This window comes from Equus asinus, chromosome 10 (genome assembly GCF_041296235.1).
Source record: "Equus asinus isolate D_3611 breed Donkey chromosome 10, EquAss-T2T_v2, whole genome shotgun sequence".
NCBI lineage: Eukaryota > Metazoa > Chordata > Mammalia > Perissodactyla > Equidae > Equus > Equus asinus.
This window is the reverse complement of record NC_091799.1, coordinates 30,827,003-30,839,085: the sequence shown is the minus strand read 5'-3', so window position 1 is coordinate 30,839,085 and position 12,083 is coordinate 30,827,003. Positions and strand designations below refer to the sequence as shown.

Genomic DNA, 12,083 nt, shown 5'->3' with positions numbered 1-12,083 from the left:
CCGCCCCCCGGCCGGCCAAGCCCTTGGGCTCACGCTTCTTACTTCAGGAGAGACGAAGTGTCAGAGTTTGACGTCTCAGAGGGCGGTTCACATCATTAATAATATTTTGTTTTCTTTGGAGAATCTAAAATTGGATTTTATTGCTTTTGACTAAAGTCCACTGCAGGATTTACAAAACAAAGAACAGTGTAATCTGTAGCGGCATTAGAGGATCAAGTGGATTTTTGTAGCATAAAAATATGCCAAGCATGCCTGTTGGTTTACCTATACTGTCTAAAAATAACTTTCTCCTTTATTTTTGGAGGAGCTAGTGCGTTAAAGAGATAAAAGTTCTGTACGTGGCTGTCTTGGAGCTAAGTAACTGGCTTTTTCTTGAACTGATTGCGCCTTATCGCAGTTAAAATTATCCGCAAGGAATTTGGTAATAATACCCACATTGCACAATGCTTCGATTGATAGTCTACAGGAGCTTGTGAAAGGCACCTGGGAGGAAGCCGGGCGGGGACTCGCCTGTTTGTAAAGATGAGAAAACCGAGGCGATGGGGCTCAGGGACTTAACCAGTTTTCATGGCTACTTACTGGGAGAGGAGCCTCCTGACTTCGGACTCCAAGCCCAGTGCTCTCTCAGCCAGACCTTTAGAGGACGATGCAAGCGAATGTGGGACATTCTGCAGCTCAAGGGTGGCTCTGAGCCAAGGGCGCTGGGCTGGGGATTCCAGGGGTGTTTGGCTAGAGAGGTGGGCCTGTGGGGTGTCAGGCCTGGAGAGGTGTGTTGAGGTCATCTGCCAGGGAACGTGAGGGTCCGTTCTGTTCTTTGTTTTTTCCTACTCTGAAGAGTGGAGATGTAGAAATCTGTAGGGCAAGGGGGCAGTTTCGACTGCAGACCAGTTTCTGCCCTTGGCTAAGTCTTGCCCTGTCTGCGATGACGAGGACTCCTTGCTCAGAGCCCCAGGGGAAGTGGTGGCTCCTGGTCTGTGGGACAGCTGAGCAGCTGGTCCTCTTTGCTCTCTCCTGACGCAGGTGACGCTGTTTGCCTATTCGGACCTGCTGCTCTTCACCAAGGAGGACGAGCCTGGCCGCTGCAACGTCCTGAGGAACCCGCTCTACCTGCAGAGCGTGAAGCTGCAGGAAGGTATGCACGAGCCCAAGGTGCCCGCATCCCCTCCCCACTTGCCCCGAGGCCTGCTGCTCTGGGTCGCCTGGATGCTCAGGGTGGGTCCAGCCCTCTGGCCGCTGAGCCGCCAGTTATCAGTGGGGCATTTGAGCATGCGTGGTCAGGTCCTGCCCTGGGCTGGTGGACTCTCAGACATTGGCATTCCACTAGGCTGGCAAGCCTCCATGGACACCCTGAGCTTTGCTGGGAGGTTTCTGTTCCAGAGATGTTTCAGGGAGGTTATGGAGTGGAGTGGGAAGAGAGCTCTGGCCTCAGACAGACCTGTGTTCAAGTCTCGGCCCTGTCCCTCGCTACCTGTGTGACCTTAGGAAAGCTACTCAACCTCTCTGAGCCTGTTTCCTCATGTGTAAAGGTGATAGTATCTCAGAAGGTTGTTGTGAAGGTCAAATTAGGTCATCTATGCAAAGGTTCTGGCCCACATCAGGTGCCCAATAAATGCTGGTCGTCACCCTATTCACCACACATATCCGGGACAAGAGGCCGCTGCTCTCTCTCCACTCGGCTGCATCCCCCAGGCCAGAGCCTGAGGAGGCTGGAGCACGGGGGGCTGTGGGCTGGCGAGCAGGAGCACGTGGGAGCGTGGAGTGACTGTCTACCCCAAACTTTCCATCGCGCCCTCCTCCCCTCGGGAACGGGAAGCCAGCTGGGAGTATCTGCTGAGCGGTTTGGTTTGGCGCCTGAGGTCCCCGCAGAGAGGGGCTCAATTTCCTCTCCCAGATTATGAAAACAACAACAGACCTGCTGGAGCAGGGGTGACAGGGGCAGGGAGGAAAATATTACCCGGCAAAAGAATTCTGTTTTGACGGGTTTTGCTCCAGGAAAACTTCCTGCCTGTTTGCAAACCCGGCCCGTGTGCTGGGCGCCCCTGTTGTTCCTCCTCCTTACAACCGGCCTCGTGAGAACCGCCACGCTCCCGCCCTGCAGGAAGTCACTTATGACTTCTCCTTCTTGGCCTCTGGCTTTCTCCTGCCCACTGACCAGGGTGGCCACTGGGGGGAAAAGGCAAGTCACCTTGCTCGGGGGGGGGGGGGGGGGGGGGGGGGGGGGGGGGGGGGCCGGCCCCTCCCTCGGGGCGGGCTTGGCCTGATCAAGGGCGGAGGTTGAGGAGCCGCCCTCTGCACAAGTTCAGCTCCGATGCTGGTGGTCCAGGGAGCTCCCCGGTGCCCGCCCGCCGCGGGAGCGGGGCAGGTGAGAGCTACAGCGACTCTGCCCTTGGCTTCCCTGCTGCCCTGCACCTCCCTCCCTCCACCCAGCCTCCCCTACATGCCCATTCTCCTGTCCCTCCCACCCCCTGCACGCTTACACACACACTCACACACACACCCTCAAACTGCGCAGTCCCTTCCTCTGTGGACCTGCCCGCCCCCCACTCAGGCATCTGGGACCCAGGCCCTTTGAGGGGTGCTGGGGGTGGTGCTCTGTAATACACGCTGACTGATTATAGAGCCACACTCTTATCTGTTGTGCTCATCCCTCGGGTCTGGGGCCGCAAGCCCAGGACCCTGGTCTGCTCAGCCTCCTGCTGAAAGGAGGGACTCAAACTGGCTGTGCTTTGAGAGGGTGTTGGGATGGGAGCGAAAGGGCCAGTGGAAGAGTAGGGGGTAGTTTCTGGGAGTTTGGGGTGACTGACATTGACTGGCCCTTTCCCTTTTGGGGCTTTAGTTTCTGTGGGTGGGGGCTTGGGTCAGCTCTTTGTGTTTTCTCCTGGCCCTGACATCCCCAGACACACCCTGAGGTTGCTGTGAGAAGCTGGACAGTGCCCGTATGTCCTGCTCCATCCCTCAGGGGAGCCTCCACCAAGAATGGGTTGGATGGTCCCCTCCTGGAGCCCCCAGACCCAAGGTTGGAAGTTAGAGGCAGGGTGTGCTCCACCTTCCACGGGGGGGTAGCTGGTCAGCGTGGGTGCTATGGGGCCTTGGGGTGCTGTGGAGAAACCTTCCAGATGCTGAGCCCATGTGAGCGACAGCCTTGTGCGGTCATGGCTTCCTTGGGCTGGAGACCACATCCTCTCCCTGCAGATGGCAGGCTGAGGGTGGCCAAGGCCAGTACTCCCCAGGGGAGATGGCCACCGCCATTAGAGCCTGTTTGTTGGCATGGGAGATGGGTGTGTGTATGTGTGTGCATGTGTGTGCCTGTCCTGGGCTTGCTGGGCAAATGGTTTGGTGCAGACAAATTGTCTTGCCCGTCTCCAGCAGTGGCAGTCAGCACACACGGTGAATGTGGCTCTCCAGGGAGGCTGGGCGCTGCTGGGAGCGAAGGAAATGGCTCAGGGACAGCAAGCACTCAAGGTGCATGTTCCATCGCCAAGATCTCTTCCCAGGCGTTGGCAGAGCCCGGGCTTCCTCCCCTGCCTCCCTCTGTGAGACAGGCTTGTGGGTCCTGGGGCTCACAGAAGTTCGGTGACCCCTCCTCCTGCAGCTGGAGTTGGAGCCACAGGACTCGGTGTTCTGTGTCCTGGTGCCCGACTTCCTGCCTGCCTCCTGGGTGCCCCCAGAGACCCGCTGAGGCAGCAAGGCCTGCGTGAGGCTTTTAAGAGAGGCATTTGGGGCCTCAGCTGGAGCTTCTGTTGTCCGAATGGTCTCTGATTAACATTACTCACAACTGCTGGGTTTCTAGTCTCTTTCAAATCAACTTGTGCGGAGAGTTCAATGTGGGCAAAGAAGACGGTGGACAAGGAGCACAGCCAGCCTTTCCTGGGGGCTGGGGCTGGCGAGGGTCGTTCCCGGGCAGGGGGAGAATTTGCCCCACCCAGGGACCATAAACTCTGTCTGACACTTGTCTGAAGGGTGTTTAGCTCTGCTGGCCAAGTGTACTCCCAGGGTCTAGCAAAGGGCACAGAACGTCATGCGTGCCCAGTGACTGTTTGTTGAGTGAATGAATGAATGACTGAAAGGAGACCAGAAGCACTGCCTCAGCTCAGGGGGCTGCGAGGGCGCTCCTCCCCCTGGGCTCCCTGCTGGTGGCCACTTAAACCTTGCCTGCCCTCCTCCTGCCCAGCTTCCCCCAAGCTTCAGTGGGGCTGAGTGGCAGTGTAATGGGAATGGGCAGAGAGCGGGAGCTAACAATTGGGATATCTCCGGTCAGCCGGGGCCCATTGTGGTCTCTTCCTGCCGCTGCCGCCCACTGGCTTTGCTGCTCTTTGTGTTTCTGCCTCCCAGGCGGCCAGCATCCCGCCCACAGCATGTCTTCCTGACCTGCTTGGGTCTCTCAGGATGGCCTGGAAATGTCCAGCTGATTCTTGAGCTCTCCCTCCATGCTGGGGAGCAGGTGCCCAGCCTTGGAAACTCAGCTGCTTAGGTCCCAGCCGCTGGAATGCTTGGAGTTAAAGTTAGTCTGTAACCATCTTCTGAGCACATCCTCAGAGCCCACCTCAGTGCTGACCCCGAGGCGATGGCAGTGGAAGAGACGCATTCCCACTTCTGGGGCACATAGCTGGTGGAATGACTGATGAGTCAGCTGGTTGGGGGGCACAAGTGTGACAGAGTGGTCAGAACCCAGGCTTTGGAGGCAGGTGGTCCTGGGTTCAAATCTCAGCTCTGCCGCTTACTCGCTGTATGCCTCCTGTAAGTTGTTTTCCCTCCCTGGGCCTCAGTTTCTGCATCTGGAAAATGGACACAACAGCCCTCCTGGCGTGTCTCGCAGGATGCAGAGGGCTTAGAGAATGGTTGAGTTTGGGATCTCGGACCAGGCCTGACACGGCTCTGGGAAAATGACAGAGGGGTCAGACCCGGGTGTTGAAGCCATCTCTGGGCCCCACCCAGCCCATGACTGTGGATCCCCCCCGTCCGGCCCACGCATTCCGTGGTGCGAAGCAAGCCCCACCCTGGGACCAAATTTCTCCTTGTTAAATTTTCAAATGGCTAAAGCAGTTGGAGTGTTGGATGGAAAACCCGAATGTGTGCTGCCTCACTGTTTCTTTTCCTTCGCAGTCGTCCCTGTTTCCACACTCTGGAAAGTCCAGAGCCCCATCTAATGTTCCAGGAAGGTTTCTGGTGGGGCTGAGGTCCTCTCCTGGGTCAGCCACCTTGCAGCCTGCTTTTCCGCAGCTGCAGCTCCTTCCCGGCACCGTTGGATTCTGAGGCTCGTTGTCCTTTTATGAGACTCTGAGCCATGCTGAGCACTGCCCCCGTTCTGTCCTTCCCTCAAAGTGCCACCAGCACAAGGCTGTGGTGTGGAGCCGATTCCAGTAATGGTTTGGGGTAATGTAGGAGGTGGGGGGTGTCACAGCACAGAAGAGCTGTCGAGGCAATCCATCAGCCATCCATTGCCATGGAGACTATGTCCTAGGCTACATTCCCCCATTCTCGGCCTCCTGTCTCCCTGAGGCACCCATCTCCTTGGCTTTCCCCTCCCTTCTAGAACCTTCTCTTCTCCCACTGCCAGCTTCTAAAACCCAAATTTCTGTTCTTTTCTTACATGGATCTTTTTGTTTCTCCCTTGGCACTAAGGTCTGCTTCTGGAAAGTCAAGGAAACGTCCCAGTGTGTTTTATTAAACAGAAGAAACCACCTCCCCTTGTCTCCACCCTCAGCAACACAAGGAACTGAAGAAGCTTTGAAATTAGAGGTTTCTTAAACATGATGGGTTTCTGAGCAGGGCTCCCTCCCTCCCGACCCGTCTCTAGGTGGGGAGAAGTAGAAGGATGTATTCTCAGTCCGCGGCGAACCCCGTTTACTGATAGGCTATTTTATTCTGGCTCTGGCTGGCACCCCGGGCCCTCGGGAGAGTTTTACCCAGAGAACTGCCCTTGTCCTTACTCCAAGGGGGCCTGGCCATCACCCACACGAGGGCCCTCACTCACTACTTTTCTTAGGCATAGGCTTGACCCACTGTCTCTGTTTTTCCTTTGCCACCTTTTCTTTGCAACACGTTTTGATTTCTTTGACAATTTCTTTGCTTTGGCTGTGTGTGGAGGGATCTGCTTTGAGCCCAGTCCTGGGCCTGGTGTCTTACAGTGGCAGAGGGGCTGGGTAGGGCCTGCATGGTGGGTGTTTGAGAGGCAGGTATGGAGTGGGCCGAGTGTGGGCTCTGGAGCCAGGCTTCCCGGGCATAAATCTTGGTCCTTCCCCTTTCTGTCTGGGGCATGTTACTCAGCTCATTTGTGCCTCCGTTTTCTCCCATGAATCACGGTATGAGAACCCCTGTCTCATAGGGGTTGTTGTGAGGGTTGAGCTTACACGTGTAAAGCATTGGGCACAGTGGTGGCACGTGGCACTGTGACACTCTAAAGGTCCAGGGCACTTTAAGTGTTTGCTGTTAGACATGCTGTATGTCTGCTTCCCTCAAAAATGACAGCCTGCCCGGGGAGGTGCTGACCTGGTGGAAGATGACCAAGTCATCTTCCACTTTAGGGTAGGTATTCCATTAGCTCCTCTGCTGGAGGAGGGGACAGTTCCTCCCAGCTGCCTTCAGGGTGGAGAGGGCTTGGTGAATGATTGATTCTAGACCCAGGGTGAGGTGGCTCCAGGAAAACACAGTGAGGGGTTGGGCCTGGGCCGGGGAGCCATCTCTGGGCTCCACCCAGCCTGTGACTGGGAATTCCCTGCACAGCTCATGCATTCCTTAGCGGAAAACAAGGCCCACCCAGCAACTAAGTGGTTCCTTGTTGCATTTCAAAATGGCGAAGGCAGTTGGAGTATTGGATGGAAAACCCAAATGTGTGCTGCCTCCGTGTCCCTCACTGCAGGGAAGAAAGGAGGCAGCTTCTTGGGATGGAGGACAGCTCCCTGCACCTGGCTGCGTGATGCCTGGAGGGAGCTCCTGGCTACGTCTCAGGGGGCGAGATCTCAGCATTCCTTGGGCGAGGCTGACCTGTAGGGCCTTACCACGGGGCCTCCGCCTGGTTAGTTATAAAGTGAGCTTTCCTCCAGAGATTTCCCTGTCCCCTGTGCCTGCCTCTTTCTTCCTCTTTTTGCAGGAAATCCCACACACAGCCTTCTGGGCGAGACAGCTGGCTGTGCTGGAGCAAACTGTGGTGACTCTGTGGCCAGTTCTAATGCAAGTCTCACTTTTTGTTCCCTCCAAGGTTCTTCAGAAGACCTGAAATTCTGTGTGCTGTATCTGGCAGAGGTGAGTCCTCTCTCTGTGACCTGGCACTGGAGGGAAGATGTTGGGCTGGGTTCTAGGCCAAGGTGCTGATCCCGCCTCCACACCATGTCATGCCCTGGTCCTGGGCAGGTCCAGAATGGCAGTGGCCTGCTCTGTAGACTGGGAACAGCCGTCCCTGCCCCTGTGTCTCTGGACATGAAAGTGTTGGAGGATCCCTCTCTTAGGACCTCCTGGTCTCCAGCACCTACAGGGTGATAGCGAGGCTGTGGCCTGACACCTGTCGATCACCCTGTTTATTTATTTGGTTCCCCTCGCTCTGTCTAGCACGTGCCTTGATCCTTGCACTCCTTGCACGAGCCTCTTTCTTCCTCTTTTTCTAGGAAGTACCACCCATGACCCCTCCTACAGGGTCTTGTCAGTGTTTTCAAACGGCCTGAGGGTAATTGTACCTTTACCTGGGCCAGATGACACAGGCTAAAGAAAACATCAGTTGTCTGTGATTGGTGTCCTGGTTACCTCAGTCTGATCAGAAGCTCGGATGGGCGGTGCTGGGCCTCTGCTGAGCAAAGTCGGGCCAACAACTTATTGCTTGATATGGTTTGCTAAATGCAATATCATCACCAGGGGTTTAATCAGAGAGGTCCTTGGTGATGAAAATTTGAGAACCAATGAGCCGTACAAATTCTTTTCGATTTTCAGCACATATTCTCTTCCCAACCTTGTGTCTCTGCCAATATGAGTAGGGGTGCTATCTGCTCCAAGCAAGAATTCATTCGACCCGTTCCTGCCCTCTGCTTCTGCTTATGTCTGCCCCACTCAACAGTCCTGCCACCTGTCTTGTAGAAGTCTATACTGGCCATACTCTGTGGGTGGAGCATGGTCTACACTGGCTGGCCAAGAGGTGCACCCTTTTGAGAAGAACATGTGTGTTGTTTGTAATTGAAAATCATTCCTTCAGTTCCTGGCGCTTCAGAGCCGGCGGTGTTCAGTTCCACAGAACCAAGGGAGCAGTTTAGAAGCCGTGAGCCAGGGACAAGCCAGGGCATTGGCCCCTCCAGCCTCACCCCTCTGGGTGCTGAGTCTCTCTGGCAGGGCCTGAAGTGAGCCTCCAGGTTCTTTACCGCCAAGAGAGCTTCCTGCCAGGCTGGGTTTGTTTTTCCCAGAGAAAAGCACTTTGGCTCATTGGTTTCCAGGGAGCTGTGACTCCTAACCCTCCAAAGACTGATGAAGGGTGATTGATCTGTGGCCTCTTATTTCTGTAAAGTGCCAGGTGATCTGACCCCAGGGGCTGGGGGATTGAAGCTCACAGGCAGCCAGAAGTCTTTCTTTTCTCTTAATGGGCTGTTATTTACGAGAGGCGTGTCTGTAATGCGGGGAAGACAAGAGGCCTTCTTGCCTTGTAGCTGGGAACAGGATTGACCCAGTGGTTTTGGATCCCATGGAGAGCTCCGAACTCACATCTTGGTTGGAACTTCCAACAGTGGTTTCTTCATTACCCAATGTGCACGTGGCCCCCGAGAAGAAACCAGGGCAGGGAGGGCAGGCTTGGAGAGGCTTTTCCACCGCACTGAGAAAGCCCCAAGGGCCCGGGTGGCAGCAGCTCTGAGTGTTCCCCAGCAGTAGGTCCTGGGTGAGATTGTCCTAAGCAGTCCTTGGCCCTGGGGTCTCTATACACCTGGACAAGTGTCCCTCAGCCCCTGCAAATCCATGGGACAGATGCAGCACACTACTGGCTGCACTGGGGGCCCTGGGGTCAAAGGGCATGTTGGCCGGGGGACCATTCTCTAAGTTAGAATCTGATCCTGGCTTCATTAAATTAAGAGTCTGTACTTTGGGGTTAGGAAGACCGAGATTTGAACCTTGGCTCTGCCATTTCCTGAGCGATCTGGGCTAGTCACATACTCATCTCTGAAACCAGGCTGATGCAGCCCACCTTGCAGGACTGTTGTAATGATTAAATGAGATTCAATAAGATACTGTATCCAAGGCACTTCGCACAGAGGCTGGCACACGGTGAGAGCCCCATGAATGGCAGCTCTTGTTACTGCCAGCTTCCTCACAGGGGGACAGCTTTTCATATTCATTTACTCTCCATTAGAGACATCACCAATGATTTATTGATCTTTTGAAAAGAAAGCAAAGAGGGAGATCTCACGTTCTTTGTAATGTACGGATGCAGTTGTACAAATGGGTCAGGATCCCAGGCTCTGGAGGAGGCAGAGGACAGACTTTGAATCTCTCCTCTCCTGAGACCTCCTGGGCTGCCGACTTCACCTCTCTGAGCCTTAGTCTTCTCATCTGAAACGTGGTAACAGCTGTGCCTTTCCTTCGCCCCCCCCCCCATCTCATAGAGTAATTAGGAGAATCGGATTAAACGAGAGAATGTTTGTCAAAGCAAGTGAAGAAACTTAAATCGTAGCAGAAGAGGTTTTAGTATTTACAAAGATGGTATTAGTTCAGGAAAAGGAGATGAGGCAAGATGGGGGTTTTAAAGAGGCCAAGAGGACCTGGGGGTCTGGTGGGCCTGGGGATGCTCGTGTTTGAATGCAGAGGCCGGGGCGCAGGGCTGCTGCATCTGCATCTGTGCTTGACTAACCACCCTGTGGTCAGGAGGGCCTGCATCTGAGCGTGTTAAGGATGCCTTCAGGGCGGCTTCCAGACTTGACCCTGGAGGCCGGTATTGGGGGCACAGTGTGCACCAGTCTTGAAACCGATGAGCTGGCTCACACAGTGGACTGAGAGATGGTCCACATGCTGGGGCTGCCAGGCAGGCAATAGGGGCCCCTGATTTTGACAGATTGAGGTGGATGGGAATTCAGGCTCCCTGGAGGGAGCTGGCTCCTTGCTCTCTCTCCTGCCTGGGCCAGCCTCGAAAGCTCCAGAAGCACTTAGAGAGGGAGGCTTTGGAGCAAGGGTCTTCCCAAATTGGTGCCCATCCCAGACAGCCAGCCCTACCCCCAGGCCAGGCCTGGGTTCAGGTCTTTGGTGCTTCAAAAGCCTTCTGGGTCCTCGATCGTTGCAGGGCTCACAGCTTCACCCTTTCAGGGGCAAGGCCCAGCCCTGCACTCTACTGTCAATACAGGCGATGCGGTGGCCATCCTGAGTGCCATCCCTGCTTGCTGCCTTGCGAGATTGTGGGAAGAAGGATGAGGACACTGCTGTGAAGTACTGAGCACTGTGTGGGGCCTGGGGTGGTCGGTGGCTGTCTCAGCCCTTCGTTGGGAGAGGCCCGTTCAGCTTCAGTGGGGAAGTTTCTTTGCGCTTCTGGAGGAGGGGGCCACCGTCCTGGAGCTCAGAGCAGGGCACAGCTGTACAGAAGCTGCCAGTGAACTCTGCAGCTGCTCTGAGACCCACTGGCCGACAGACTTCTTCTGAAGGCTTTTGAACTCTGGTTGCTTCGAGGCCCAGTGTGCAAAGGGGAGCATTCCTGCCAGCCGGCGGTGCGGCTGCCTCCTAGGAGGCCTCCCAGGTTCTGGGGAAGAAATCACAGCAGGTGCTTCTCTGGGCCTCTGAGTCTGTCTTCTGCTGCTCACTGGCCATAAGCCCTCAGGGAGGCCCTTAGCTCTCTGAGCCTTGCTTTTTCCCTTCCATACAATGGGAGTAACAATCTGTGGCCTCTGTACCTGTTCACGGAATTGTCAAGATTCAAATGAGGTCACGGAGGAGAAAGTGCTTTTAAACGTTGATGGTTAGATACAAGAAATTATTATTAAGGCAGAATTCCTGCTTCAGAACAGAAAGAGAGGAGGAAAATGGGGCTCAGGGAGATTAAGAGATTTGCTGAAGCCCAAACAGCTGGGTAGAGGCAGGGCTGGGGGGCTCAGGCCAGGGCCAGCTTTGTGGAGCCATGGCTTTTCCAAGCTGGAAGGGGCCGTCGTCCGTGCCTCACGCCTCCCCTCGCAGGGGGAACATGATGAGACAGGTTGCAGAGGGCCCTCAGGTCAGCTCCTGCCCCACCTGGCTTCTCCCTAGGGAATCTCAGGGTCTTTTGCTGGGCGTGCCCTTCCCCTGCAGTGGGCTGGGGGTTCCGGTAAGTGGAAGACCCTGCTGGTAAGTGGTCGGATTGCCTTCCCACATCGGCCAGTTCCCTGAAGCCGGGGGTGGGGCCTTCTTCCCTCTCTCCTCTCTTGCTTTTAGGAAGATCAGCTTCTGAGCACTTTGAGACAGGAGAGGGATGGCTGGTATCTTGGGAACACTTAGCGTGGGAAGTGGCCTCGCCCTGGAGGGTGGCATCCCTGAGGGTTGGGCTGGATGGCAGGGTAGAAAATGTCTCCAAATGCTCTTAGACAAGGCAGATAACCACCCCAGCTCAGAGCCTTTGCATTGGCTGTTCCTTCTGCCTGGAACAGTTTCTCCCAAGCACTTTCCTTGCTGGCTCCTTATTGTTCAGGCCTTTGCTCATTTGCTGGCCCCTTCAGAGGGGCCTTCTCTGCCCACCAGGCTCGAGTAGGACTTCTCCATTTTGGCCTTTTCACAGCTTGTAATTATATTGTTTAATTGTTGATCAGTTTATTGTCTCTGCCCCCAACCTGAGGGCCAGAGCTTGGTCTCTCTTCCTTCCCTCTTTACCCCAGGGCTTAGAACAGTCCCTGCCACACAGCAGGTGCTCAGTAATGTTATTAAGTGAATGAAGTCCGAGTGATAACAACAGTCGTTGCTGGTTTGAGGGAGGCCTGAGATGGTTGTCACTGCTCGCCCTCCCCACAGCTCTGAGAGGCACGTGCTGTCTTAGCATTTCCATTTTACAGACTTTCCTGAGGTCGCCAGCTAGGAAGTGGCAAAGCTGGGATTCAAACCAGGTCTGCCAACTGCAAAACAAGAAAGGACTGCATCGAAACATTGTCTTTTTCTCTGTTCCAAGC

At 55.2% G+C, this 12,083-nt stretch overlaps 1 protein-coding gene across 8 annotated transcripts in view; it reads left to right on the top strand.

Moving 5' to 3' along the window:
* The window catches only part of RGS3 (regulator of G protein signaling 3), a 118,334-nt gene that overhangs the window by 48,982 nt on the left and 57,269 nt on the right, over positions 1 to 12,083 (top strand). For all 8 annotated transcript variants that reach the window (XM_070518932.1, XM_070518931.1, XM_070518934.1 and 5 more), the window contains 2 exons: positions 1,021 to 1,132; positions 7,199 to 7,242. In XM_070518932.1, the coding sequence (XP_070375033.1) occupies positions 1,021 to 1,132; positions 7,199 to 7,242 (156 nt within the window). The remainder of the gene's footprint in view (positions 1 to 1,020; positions 1,133 to 7,198; positions 7,243 to 12,083) is intronic.